General features: G+C 57.1%; 1 protein-coding gene across 4 annotated transcripts in view; it reads right to left on the bottom strand.

Annotated features, from left to right (window-relative positions):
• The window catches only part of LOC116941489 (protein FAM110B-like), a 36,578-nt gene that overhangs the window by 14,184 nt on the left and 8,729 nt on the right, over nt 1-13,665 (bottom strand). Inside the window, exons 1-3 of one of the 4 annotated variants that reach the window (XM_076066679.1) lie at nt 8,363-8,706; nt 769-2,204; nt 29-160 (exon numbers count right to left, since the gene is read on the bottom strand). In XM_076066679.1, the coding sequence (XP_075922794.1) occupies nt 29-160; nt 769-2,034 (1,398 nt within the window). In that variant the 5' untranslated portion in view covers nt 2,035-2,204; nt 8,363-8,706. Of the gene's footprint in view, nt 1-28; nt 161-768; nt 2,205-7,652; nt 8,172-8,362; nt 8,707-13,665 lie in introns of those variants that run through there. The other 3 variants (XM_076066678.1, XM_076066681.1, XM_032952604.2) reach the window with 3 other exon arrangements.

The following is a 13,665-nucleotide window of genomic DNA, read 5'->3' as shown; positions in this document are numbered from 1 at the left end:
AACCGACGTTTGGTTCTGCGCCCCGTACCTGCGTGGAGTCGGGCGACAGGAGGCCTTCGAGGGACGCGCCGGGCGGCGCCGCCTCGCAGCGCGGCTCCCCGTTTGAAAAGCGCGCCATGCTGGCCGCCGCAGACATCTGCTGCTCCGTGGTCTCCAGCATCTGACGTGGGGGGACGCGGGGAGCACGTCACAGACGGGGCAAGCGCGCCCTCACGGCGGTTCGGCAATCGCGCGACGACGTGGCAACGGCAGCAGAGCACAGTCGGTGGGGATTGGACGAGCAAGGCATTGGTGATTTTACTTATTTACCCGAAAAATATTTTTCAGGAGGATCCTGCTCCAATGGGATGCTTGGCCAACACAGTTGCATTGCATTTTTTTGTTTTATCTATGCGAGAAAAGCAGGAAACCCGGAGGAAACTCACGGGGAAAAAGGGAGAGAACACCCAAACGGAGAACCGCCCGGGTCAGGAATCAAATCCAGGCCCACTGAGCAATATAGCACTTTTTCAGAAACGACCTGCCCACAAATGATTGCTCAATGAATACTCTAAACGCGTGGAGGGAAAACCGGAGGACTTGGAGAAAAATCCACGCAACCGTGGGGAGAGAGACATTCAAACTCCAAATATACAGCAGGCGTCAGGGTCGGGTTCAAACCTACGACCTCCTGCATACTAGGCGAGGTAGTTAACATCTCCTAGCCACCGTGACCCTCTGTGGGTCTCCATGCGAGTCTACGAACCTCAGTGTGGCGGAGGCTCTCACCTGGAAGAGACGCCGCACCACGTTGTTGCCGCCCCCCAGGGGGCTGCCGCCACCGCCGCGCTGCTCCCCGTTGGGGTGTGAGCGCACCGACTCGGCGCACCAGCGGCGATAGGCCTCTAGCGCCCCGGCGCGCGCCCAAAGCTTCGCGCCGAGCGCTCCGTCGTCTCTCTCCGTGGCGCCGCCTTGATTCACCGGGCCTGGCGCCGCGAGCTCTGGCGCCGGCGCGAGACCGAACTGCGACGCCGGCGCGGCGTAGCCGTGGGGCGCGTGGCATGGGGAGGCGTAGGTGGGGAACGCGGGCGGGTGTGGGGGCGGCGCCCCGTGGCCGGGGTAACCGGCGTGGGTGGCCTGCGGCTGGTGCCCCGCGTGCGTGGGAGGAGGCGGCCGCTGCGCGAGGCCGGTGCCGTGCGACTGGGACGACCTCGCCTGGGTGGCGCGACACTGCGACGGGGCGACCGCCGCAGCCTGCGAACAGCCGACCTGCGCGCCGACGGCGCCGGCTTGCGTCGCCGGCCCACACTTGTCCTTGGCATCCTGCTGCCCGCCGCCGTAGAGCACGCGCGGCCACTCCATGTGGCCCACGAAGGCCGTCTCGCTCAGTGGCCTGGCGACAGCGCTGTCGCGGTGATGGCCCGCGCCGGGCTGTGACCGCGGCCCGAGCTCCGTCGCCCGCGAGCCGATCGACGCGTCCCACCTCACCCCGTCGCCGGCGCCGGAGCACGCCGCCGCCGCGCTGAACACGTCGATCATGCTGGCGGCCGCCCCCCCTCGCGGCGACGAGGATGACCCGGCGAAGCCTGGCCCGGCCCGCGATGCGTCCGCCAGGTCGCACATGCTGTAGTGGAACGACGCCGGCGCTCCAGCCGGGTCCCTGGCACGGTGCTCCGCGGCATCGCGCGAGCCGGCCCCGTCCACGCCGTCGGCGTGGTGCAGCAGCAGCGCGGCGTTGAGCGCATTGTTGAGGGCCTCGAGGGCGCTAGGGCCGCCGCCGCCGCACGCAGTCGCCGTCGACGGTCCCTGCCCGCCGCCGGCGCGGGCCGGCGAATGGGTGCGGCGCACGGCTGTGCAGAGCGGTGGGCGCACCAGCGCGCACGGCTTGATGGGCTGCTGTTTGGTGCTCACCACCTCCTTGCTCTTCACGTACTTGGCCTTGTCGGCCTCCAGCCGCTCCACGGCGCTCACGCGCGCTTTGCTCGGCTCGTCGGCCGGACGCCGGAAGTAGTCGGGCCCCTTGTTAAGAATGCGCAATGGCAGCGCGGGGTCCATGGCGCCTGGGAGCTTGCGCGAGTTTTTCTCCGGCTCCGCGTCGATGAGGGGCCGGCTGAGCAACCGGGAGGGCGGCGCTAATTCCGCACCACTCCCCGTGCTGCCATCACGGCCATGGGCGGCTGCTCCTCCGCGAGCGGTGGTGGCGATTAGCGAGCAGCTTCTAGCACCTGCGCACAACAGAGACACCAATGAGTCACACAAACAGTCCCCAGCGAGTCACACAAACAGACCCCAGCGCGACGCACCAACAGAGACCCCAGCAAGTCACACAAACAGAGACCCCAGCGCGTCACACCAACAGAGTCCCCAGCGAGTCACACAAACAGAGACCCCAGCGCGTCACACCAAGAGACCCCAGCGAGTCACACAAACAGACCCCAGCAAGTCACACAGAGACCCCAGCGCGTCGCACCAACAGAGTCCCCAGCAAGTCACACAAACAGAGACCCCAGCGCGTCGCACCAACAGAGACCCCAGCGAGCCACACAAACAGAGTCCCCAGCAAGTCACACAAACAGAGACCCCAGCGCGTCGCACCAACAGAGACCCCAGCGAGTCAAACAAACAGACCCCAGCAAGTCACACCAACAGAGACCCCAGCGCGTCGCACCAACAGAGACCCCAGCGAGTCAAACAAACAGACCCCAGCAAGTCACACCAACAGAGACCCCAGCGCGTCACACAGAGACCCCAGCAAGTCACACAAACAGAGACCCCAGCAAGTCACACAAATAGAGACCCCAGCGCGTCGCACCAACAGAGACCCCAGCGCGTCGCACCAACAGAGACCCCAGCAAATCACACAGAGACCCCAGTGTGTCGCACCAACAGAGACCCCAGCAAGTCACACAAACAGAGACCCCAGTGCGTCGCACCAACAGAGATCCCATCAAGTCACACAAACAGAGACCCCATCAAATCACACAAACAGAGACCCCAGCGCGTCACACAAACAGAGACCTCAGCGCGTCACACAAACAGAGACCCCAGCGCGTCACACAAACAGAGACCCCAGCGCGTCACACAAACAGACCCAAGCGACGGTGCTGTGGCGTTTGTATATCAATGTTAACAAACGATAGTTGTCCAACGGATGAACTTGCCCCCCCCACATGAATGTGGAATTTCCATCACCGATTCAGGGCTGTAATCAGGACAGGAGCACCGCATCGTTACTCATTTGAGCAGAAAATCACTTTGACCTTTGACTTGCTGACTGTTGCTCATGTGAACGTGTTATTAAAACCTCAAGAGAATTTGCCCATAATGAATCAACGCTGCTTACATTATGCACTCCCAGAAAGCCGTGGGGACGGCGGGGGTGGACTGCTGTGTAAGATATCCCTTCCTGTTTATGTGGAGAGATGTAGAGAAGATAGGAGACATTGTCTGCTTATCGATTTCTCTCTTGAACAGAGTACGCAGCCCATTCTGTCACTAACAAAGATCCCCAATATAGCCTTAACAGACTGTTGGGGCAAGTGCTGTTAGCGAGCACCTATGAAGGCCGGTAAGGCGCACGAGGGCGTGGGTGGCTAACACGACGCCCGGCCGCCTTTGTCTCCCTAGTGGCAACGTTTACACACCCCACCAGATATTCATTTGAGGCTGAGTCGACCTAGTGGAGGCCCTAGATATTCATCACCGGTGTTAGCCATGAGCGGGAATCGAATTCGGGTCGCTGGGTTCATAGTGCGCTGAAATAACCACTGCGCCTCCTAGAGGAGGCCCAGAACTGGTTCAGATAATCGTCACTTGAGTTGGTGGCCGTGAGTGGGAATTGGAACTCGGGCAGTTGGGTTTGCAGAGCGGCAAGCTAACTGCGACACCACCGCTCCCCACAAACACTCATAGTCACACAGACACATAGATAAAGACAAATATCCCCCGTATAGCCTTAACAGACTTGGGGTAAGTGCTGTTAAGCGATCACTTATGAAGTTCGGCACGGCACACGAGGGCGTGGGTGGCCAGCACCACGCCCGGCCGTCTTTGTCTCCCTAATGGCAATGTTTACACACTGCACCAGGTACTCATTTTAGGCTGAGTCGACCTAGGGAAGGCCCAAGACCGGTTCAGATAATCGTCAGCGGTGTTGGCCGTGAGCTGGAATCGAACTCGGGTCGCCGGGTACGTAGCACAGTGCACTAACCGCTACTTCTGCTCCCACATACCAATACCCGCAGTTTGCCACGAAGTGATGGTGACGTCACCATGGCGCCTGTGCCAGGCCAGGTGCACTTTAAGGCCATGCGAAGTGTGGAAGGCTCGCTGATAGGAGGTCTCGGGACTGACTGAGATGGCTGGTAGATGCACCAGCTGTACCCCCTACTGTGCCAACTTGCTGTATTTTAGCCGCCTGGCATTCCGATCGTTGTTGTGAGCGTCGCTGCTCTGCCCTCTGTTGTTGCTGGAGGGCGACTGCCTGCAACTACCCAGTAGCGTTCTTCACGAGCCTCCTCCATAGACGCCGATCTTGACACCGCAGGTAACCAGTCGTCGGCAAGTCCACTCAGCCCCATATCAGTGCATCTCTCCTCCAGCCCAGGTAGTGCCCGTTTAGCAGCTGCTTGGGCATACGGTGGCTTGGCATGCGGGCTACATGACCCAGCAAGCGCAGCCTTGCCTGCCGGAGAAGCTCACTGACCAGATTGTAGCCAGATATTTCAAGGATTTGTGAGCTCACAATTCAGCCTGGTTAAACCCAGGATGGATCGTAGGCATGCCAGGATGAATGTTTCTAACCGGCGCAAATGTTCCATTCGAGGGGTCCATGTTTCACAAGAATAGAGAAGGGAGGGCATGACTGTGGCACAGAAGACCCGAAGCTTCATGCAGAGCGACAGGCCATGTAGCTTCCACACAGCGTTACGCAGCCGATGAAAAGACAATGCCGTCCGACTGATTCGGAGTGAGATGTCTGCTGTCAAACCGGAGCCGGTCATAAGCACACTATCCAGGTATAGGAAACTCTCCACTCTCTCCACAACTGCTCCATCACTAATGGGGAGCTGAGGGGGACAAAATACCCAAGCAGGTGCTTAGTTTTGGTGGGGCTGATGGTAAGGCCCCACCTCTTCGTGGCACACTCGAGGTTCAACAGCAGTGCCTACAAGTCCTTCTGAGTGAGCAGCAATCACCAGATCATCAGCATACAGAACATGGTTGACTAATCGGGAGCCATCCCTCGACCAGACCAGGGCATCGATCAGCCTCCCATTGTATCTGTGCCTGATGTAAATTCTTCAAGTACAGTACTGTCCTGGAAGGCTTCCCGAACTACATCATACCTGTCAACCTCTTATCAGTGCCCTACTTTATTACAGACCAATTCAAACCTTATTGGTCACCCCGTGCCCTTAGATATCTCAACGTTCATCCTACAAAGTCCCTCCTCTGAGTGAGCAGCATTCACCACATCACCCACATAGACACACACACACAGACGCAAGAGGTTCACTACAACCATAGGGCACTTGTGTACAACAAAGAAGGTGTCTGTAGCCAGGGTAATTTAAATATTTGCTGTGCCGTTAATAATCGACAGAAGTGTAAACACACACCGGGCAGCACACTCAATTATTTCATCAGGAACCAGGTAAAAGCTGGGGCATTCCACAACACGCAGTCAAATACAGCAAACGTAAGCACACAGGCCTTTTGCCGGTCCAATGCCGAGTTGACCCAGGGGAGGCCCAGGACCGGTGCAGATATCATTCATCACCGATGTTAGCCGCGAGCGAAAACGGAGCTCGGGTCGCCGGGTTCACGGCACAGGAGCAGCAATCACATCCTCCTGCTGCCCCTTCTGCTCCCCCCTGCTCCGGCTGCTCCCTGCTGACACTGCTCTTCCTGCTGCCCCTGCTGCTCCCTGCCGACACTGTTGCTCCCTGCCGACACTGTTGCTCCTGCTATCCCTGCTGCTCCCTGCTCCTCCTGCTGCCCATGCTGCCGCCGCTGCTGCTCCCGCTGCCCTCTGCCGCTCCTGCTGTCCTTACCACTCCCTGCTGCCCCCTACTGCTCCTGCTGCCCCTCCTGCTGTCCTTACCACTCCCTGCTGCCCCCTACTGCTCCTGCTGCCCCCTACTGCTCCTGCTGCCCCTCCTGCTGTCCTTACCACTCCCTGCTGCTCCCTGCTGCCCCCTACTGCTCCTGCTGCCCCTACCACTCCCTGCTGCCCCCTACTGCTCCTGCTGCCCCCTACTGCTCCTGCTGCCCCTCCTGCTGTCCTTACCACTCCCTGCTGCTCCCTGCTGCTCGTGCTGCCCCCTACTGCTCCTGCTGCCCCTCCTGCCGCTCCTGTGCTGTGAGCTGCTCGCGTCCCTCTGCGTTCTCACCTCTGCCTCCTCTGCCTTTCGCGGCCTCAGCTCAAAGCGATGCCATGGGGTTCAAGGCGCCACTGAGGCCGGAGTGGCCTGGACAGAACCACGGAGAAGCCGTTGCAGAGCGGACGCCGGCCAGGCGCCTCGGAAGAGGTGGAAGGAGCACCCACACTTTACCCCCACCACACGTGGTCTGCCAAGCAACTCCCCATTTACACTGCTGGGTGGAGGTGAGGCGCGGGGGAAATTTGTGTACGTTGAACTTCTTTCGCACCGTAACGTAGCCAACCATGCTAATCGGAGGGGCACTATTTGCTTTAACTGCCGCCCCCAGGAGATGGAACCAGCGACCTCGGCATTGCAGGGACCGGTGCGACCACCGTTCTACCGTGGCGCTGGCGTCTCGGGTACTACAACTGCGAGCGCGACGTGGTCCAGGCCGATCCAAGGGGCAAGCCCCCCCCACCTCGCGTCATCCCCGTGAACCAGACACCTGACTCAGGGCTAACGTGCGGGGAAGAAACCGGATCCCACCTCCCGAGATGAGGCCATTGTGCAGCCCCCCTGCCCTCGACAGGGACGGGAGGCCAAGGCCACTGCCAAGCCGCTTCCTCCCCTGGTTTTCCATGGCACCTTCTGCTTATCGAACGTGTCAACGTTTTCTGTTACTAAACATTCAAGTTCAGTTTTTTAGAGGATTAATTCTCTATTTTACGACTAACGATGGAGAGCAAGGCCTAAAAAAGGGAGAAGAGAACGCGCCCGAGACGGCACCCCGCTCGCGGAGATGGAGCGATAAAATTAGCAAATGTGCAGGAGCCAAGTGGACTGCTGCATCGCACAGCTGTAAGAGATGGTGGCTGCTTGGAAACGTCTCCTTCCAGCAGTGGCTTGCTCATGGCTTGTTGATTTCATGTTTGAAATCCACCTCCATTAACACGATGAATCTTCAATCAGGAGCAGTCTCATTCTGGCTTAACCAGGCAATGCTCAACGCCTGACCCCTTAACCCTGGGAGCGGATCCCACACTGTAAATAATCCAACCACTTTCCCTCTCCACTGCCATGGAAATCTGCATCACAACAGCTCACGCCTCCATTTCAGACAAAATACACTCACGAAATCGCCCATCATTCTACTCACCCACTTGCTCGCTCACTCTCACTAACCCACTCATTCATGTGCTCCCCTCCCACCCACCCACCACCACCGCCGCCGCCACCGCCACGACAACAACCTCTCTCTCTCGCCAGTCTCCTGTGACACCTGCGGGAGGCTGCCGTCGCACCCACCATTTTACAGCCAGGCCTCGCTGTTCCGCCGGCACCGACGCCCGCCGCTGACACCGCCTGTGCTGCGAGCGCGCGGAGCAGAGGAGCGAGACGGCGCGCGGTGTGCCGCCGTGCGCCTGTGCCCGGCAGTGTATTTATAGCCGTACGGGGCGGGCGGCGCGCGCTATAATAAGACGCGGCCTCCTGCGAGCGCTCCGGTGCAACACAAAAGCAAATGCGGAGATTTTTTTTTCCTGTAAAAAAACAACAAAAAACCCGGCACGGTTTCCCGGTGGCGAGCGCAGCCACAAACCAAGCTCATGGAGTGCGGAGGGGGGGGGGGTGCTCCGTGATCGCCTCCCGCGTCCCCACGCATTCTCTAAATCCCCACGCACTTCTCCGTACGACGAAGGCAATAACCTCGCTCAATGGGGAGCGGCGACAGGACGCGAAGGCCTTTGTGTCTCGGCGGGACGCCTCGACAAGAAACGAATCAATGGGCAGCGGCGGCCGCGCGCTCCCGGGCCGGCGTTTGCCCTCCTGGCCGAGCCGGGGCCGCTCCGCTCGGACCCCCACCGGGCGGCGGAGCCCGACGTGGAGGACGCAGCACGCATAGTACCGGCAGGGCCGGACGAGGGACCGCAACGCAGTAGCGGTTGGGCTCGCACTGCGAGGAGGAGGAGGCAGCCTCTCCGCGCAGACGGTGTTAAGCAGCTGACGGCGCCCCTCACCGTGCGCCCCTCACCGTGCGCAGTACGGTCGGTTCGCACGTCGCCACCACCTCCTCCTCCTCCGCCGCCACCGCCTTATCTCTCCAACGGCTCCAACCGTCGTTTATTGAGCGGTTCGGCGTCGCCGCCTCCCATTGGCCAAGGGATTGGGCGCGCGTCGAACGGCAGATGGGATTAACAAAAAGCTGTCACTTTCACCCTCGGTGGCGGCAGCAGCAGCAGCAGCAGCGCACCGAGAGACCAACCCACGCTCGTCGAATCGCTCGCGGAGGGCTGGCGCATCGTGAGAACGTAGCGTCACGCGACGAGCGCCGCTCGCGCCGCGGAGAACGAGCGGCCGAATGAACAGGTGTCACCCCGGGCTCACGGCCGGTCCTTGGCCCCCATGAAGCACTGCCCGAGCACCATCGCGGCGCGGGCGAGAATGGCGTGGCCCGCTCAGCGACGCGCAGCTGAGCGAGCGTCCGCAGCCAGGGACCCCTCAACTACGGCGCTGGCTACGAGCCGGTCACTCGTTTGCTCAGCTCGCTCACGCCGCGGGCAACAGCGTAGCTTGACGGCGCTGCTGCCTATGCGTTGCCGCGCGGTGCCGTCGCCCCTGTCCGTGTGTCCGTGCGCACTGTTATTTGCTCCGCGTTCAACCGACCTCAGCTGCTTCAGTGTCATTTTAACGCAGCGGTTGTCAACGTTCGAGTCATGCACCCCCCCGCCCCATCCCCCAGGGTCTCTTCGTGGGTGGGGGAGCGCAGGCTGCGGCGTGCATACTGCGCAGGGAAAATGTTGAAAGTGCGCAGGGAACGTCGGTGCCACGTTGCGGCGAGAAAGCAATAAACACAACATGAAACAGGTGCCTTACACGTGGACATGTGAGCGGCGTGGACATGTGACCTCTCTCTGTGGTGTGTCCTTGGTAACCTGGTGGGGGCGGCTGGGTCGAGTGTTCCGCGACCATCGGTCTTGATTGGGGCACTGGTATAACAAACAAGGTTTCAAAGCTGCAACGCAGCCCTGCCACGATTGAACAACTGTGTGCGACTTCCCATAATTAAAGAAATTAAGCAATGAATGCTATAATGACCGTTGTTGAACTAAGAGAACGAATCGGTGAGGAAACGGCGGCTCTCCTTCTCCGCCTGGCGCGAGAGCTCACGTCCGACACCTCCCCTGCCGTGGCCACGCGGAGACGCGAGGGGGGTCCACGGCGTGGAGCGAACAGTGCGCGTGCGTCGCGGCCCAGATATCAAACGCTCAACGGACCCGAAAATAAACCGCCCAACAAATAATGGCACGCCACGCGACTGCTGACTCGGGAGGCTGGACATCTCGGGATCTGAAATGTGCTCAGAAATACTGTGCAACTATGTCATTAGAAAAACCGCCAGCGCACACCGACACCTTCAAGCAACCTACAAACCCCCCCCCCCCTCACCCCCATAGCCACGGCCATATTGAGTGGTATGATTGATGCAATGTGCTGGACGCGGTAATATCTTCCGGGTAAAATTGAGTGGGTGGCAGGCGACTAACAACCACAGCAGCAGCGACGAAAGGTATCCTGGACGTGGTGTGCTGGGTGCCGAAATATGTTCCGGGTCACTGAACCCGAGGGAATTGAAGCCCTGGCCGAGCCCGTTGCCACGGCGACACAAGGGGGAAATTTACATCGCGTAGTCATGGAAACCCACTCGGCAGGGCACCGTGATCTGTGTGGGTGAGTCTGTCCGTGTGTCTTTCTGTGCGGGGAACGGAGGCGCAGTGGTTATCGCAGCGCACTACAAACCCAGAAACCCGAGTTCGATTCTCGTTCATGGCCAACATCAGTGATGAATATCTGGGGCCTCCGCTAGTTCGACTCAGCCTTAAATCAGCACCAGATGCGGTGTGTAAACATCAGCAATGGAGAGACAAAGGTGTGGTCAGGCGTGGTGTTGGCCACATCACCCCCCTCTCCACCCTTCATAGGCGCTACTCGCTAACAGCACTCGCCCTAACAGCCTGTGTGGCTATATGGGGGGGGGTGTTTGTCTTTTGCGTGACTGCAGCTGCTCCTCGCGCCTTCCCCCCCCCCCAACGCTGAAGCAAAAAAAGACAAAATCGCACATCCAACATGGCTCCCACGGGGTCGAGCCTTTTCTTGGGAGTCAACACCGGCTGTCAACTGTTCGTGAAGGTCAAGGCACGGCCATCGGTGATCGACCCCTGCCTACAGCCCTGAGCTCTTTGCGTAAATTACACATTCCTATGGTAGGGGGCGAGTCTCTCCGTAGGACAACCACTGTTGAATTCCCACCCACGAAGTGGTACTAATTGTACCGACCCTGGAGGGACAATCGGCCAAAGTTAACCACCAACGAGGATTTGAACTCGCAACCTTAAAACTGCGAGGTGCTCACTCTACAGCCGAGGAGCCTGGCCGGGGTGAATGAAGTCAGAGATGAAGAGGTGAGGAAGGGGGAAGGGAGAAGGGAGGGGGGAGGGCTGGGGGGGGGAGCCGCTCTCCGCTCGTCACGATTTGTATTCCCGGTAGCGGCCACGCAAGCCCAGATCTGGAGGCGGCCTTGTGGTGGAAAAATGCACCGAGCTAGAACCTGTTTGCTTTTCGCAAGCCCGACCCCAGCCGGGAATTGAGCGTTTATTCAGAATCAGAATATTTAGTCATGCTGGAGGAATCCGATGAGCTATCAGGGGCCATCCATAAATGACATCACGCGATTTTGTACGATTTTTTATCTCCCCCCCCGTCGTCACACGGCGTCAGAATAAGTCAAACCCCTCCCTCAAATATGACGTCACAAAGCTCTGCCCCCACCTCCCCCCAAAAACAATAAAACATGCTCCAAATCGCTTTAAACTATTGTCATTGTAGTGCGTATTTAATGTGGCGCTGCACTCTGATGTTGTATGAGAAAACATTTATTAAAAAGTATATTTCATTTAGTAGAACGTGTTGTCTGTATCTATTTAAAGTTGTGCATTTTGATGTGATGTCACATTTCTCAACCCCCCCCCCTCGTCACACATCGTCACAAATGTCTGACCCCCCCCCCCGCCGCCCAGGTGCGTGACGTTATTTATGGACGGCCCCTCATGCTCTTTGACACAAATGTCCAGTAAGGGTACGGGGTAAGAACGTTACAACAACAAACAGAACAAAAACACGATAGGAGTGCAAAGTACAAGTAAGGTAAACAAATCACCCAAACAAATACAACACTAAACCCTCCCCATCCTACCAGGATAAGCCCACTGAGGTATTCACTTATTTTTAGGGGGCGAGGGGGAGGACGAGTTGTGGACTCCTCTGGGAGTGGCGCCTGCCCAAAAACCCGAACCCGACCCCGCGCCAACGCCGTGGCGTGTCTTGCGGCATGGCTGCCTGGCGCCCGCTCGGATATCTGCGGCTGTTTTCAGGTGCCGAGAGACATCCGCGATAATCCTGTCCCCGATTCCTCACGTCCGTTTTCATCCTCAATACAAGTCGGGGAAGGGGGGAACGTCCGCGGCATTCCTGGTTGTGCGCTGCAGCTCAGTGCTAAGGCCACCGTCATCGTCATCACCACCACCATCGTCGTCGTCATCATCATCATCAACACCATCGTCACCATTATCATCACAGTCCCCATTAATTTCGTCACCATCGTCGTCATTATCATCAATATCATCACCAACATCGTAATTTCCATTGTCATACTGAGCATCATCGTCGTCACCGTTATCATCACCATCGTCATCAACATCAGCATCATGGAGGCTCGATTTACAGTGAGGGAAAAAAAAATTTGATCCCCTGCTGATTTTTTACGTTTGCCCAATGACAAAGAAATGATCAGTCTATAATTTTAATGGTAGCTTTATTTGAACAGTGAGAGACAGAATAACAACAAAATTCAGAAAAACGCATGTCAAAAATGTTATAATTGATTTGAATTTTAATGAGGGAAATAAGTATTTGACCCCTCTGCAAAACATGACTTAGTACTTGGTGGCAAAACCTTTGTTGGCAATCACAGAGGTCAGACGTTTCTTGTAGTTGGCCACCAGGTTTGTACACATCTCAGGAGGGATTTTGTTCCACACCTCTTTGTAGACCTTCTCCAAGTCATTTAGGTTTCGAGGCTGACGTTTGGTAACTTGAACCTTCATCTCCCTCCACAGATTATCTATGGGATTAAGGTCTGGAGACTGGCTAGGCCACTCCAGGACCATAATGTGCTTCTTCTTCTTGAGCCACTCCTTTGTTGCCTTAGCCGTGTGTTTTGGGTTATTGTCATGCTGGAATACCCATCCACGACACATTTTCAATGCCCTGGCTGAGGGAAGGAGGTTCTCACCCAAGATTTGACGGTACATGGCCCCGTCCATCGTTCCTTTGATGCAGTGAAGTTGTCCTGTCCCCTTAGCAGAAAAACACCCCCAAAGCATGTTTCCACCTCCATGTTTGACGGTGGGGATGGTGTTCTTGGGGTCATAGGCAGCATTCCTCCTCCTCCAAACACGGCAAGTTGAGTTGATGCCAAAGAGCTCCATTTTCACCCAGTTGTCCTCTGAATCATTCAGATGTTCATTGGCAAACTTCAGACGGGCATGTATATGTGCTTTCTTGAGCAGGGGGACCTTGCGGGCGCTGCAGGATTTCAGTCCTTCATGGCGTACTGTGTTACCAATTGTTTTCTTGGTGACTATGGCCCCAGCTGCCTTGAGATCATTGACAAGATCCTCCCGTGTAGTTCTGGGCTGACTCCTCACCGTTCTCATGATCATTGCAACTCCACGAGGTGAGATCTTGCATGGAGCCCCAGGCCGAGGGAGATTGATAGTTCTTTTGTGTTTCTTCCATTTGCGAATAATCGCACCAACTGTTGTCACCTTCTCACCAAGCTGCTTGGCAATGGTCTTGTAGCCCATTCCAGCCTTGTGTAGGTCTACAATCTTGTCCCTGACATCCTTGGAGAGCTCTTTGGTCTTGGCCATGGTGGAGAGTTTGGAATCTGATTGATTGATTGCTTCTGTGGACAGGTGTCTTTTATACAGGTAACAAGCTGAGATTAGGAGCACTCCCTTTAAGTGTGCTCCTAATCTCAGCTCGTTACCTGTATAAAAGACACCTGGGAGCCAGACATCTTTCTGATTGAGAGGGGTCAAATACTTATTTCCCTCATTAAAATTCAAATCAATTTATAACATTTTTGACATGCGTTTTTGTGGATTTTTGTTGTTATTCTGTCTCTCACTGTTCAAATAAACCTACCATTAAGATTATAGACTGATCATTTCTTTATCAGTGGGCAAACGTACAAAATCAG

This window comes from Petromyzon marinus, chromosome 12 (assembly GCF_048934315.1).
Source record: "Petromyzon marinus isolate PM22_M1 ecotype Great Lakes invasive population chromosome 12, UKy_Petmar_22M1.pri1.0, whole genome shotgun sequence".
Lineage (NCBI taxonomy): Eukaryota > Metazoa > Chordata > Hyperoartia > Petromyzontiformes > Petromyzontidae > Petromyzon > Petromyzon marinus.
The sequence above is the reverse complement of the archived record's forward strand: the minus strand, read 5'-3'. Positions and strand labels throughout refer to the sequence as shown.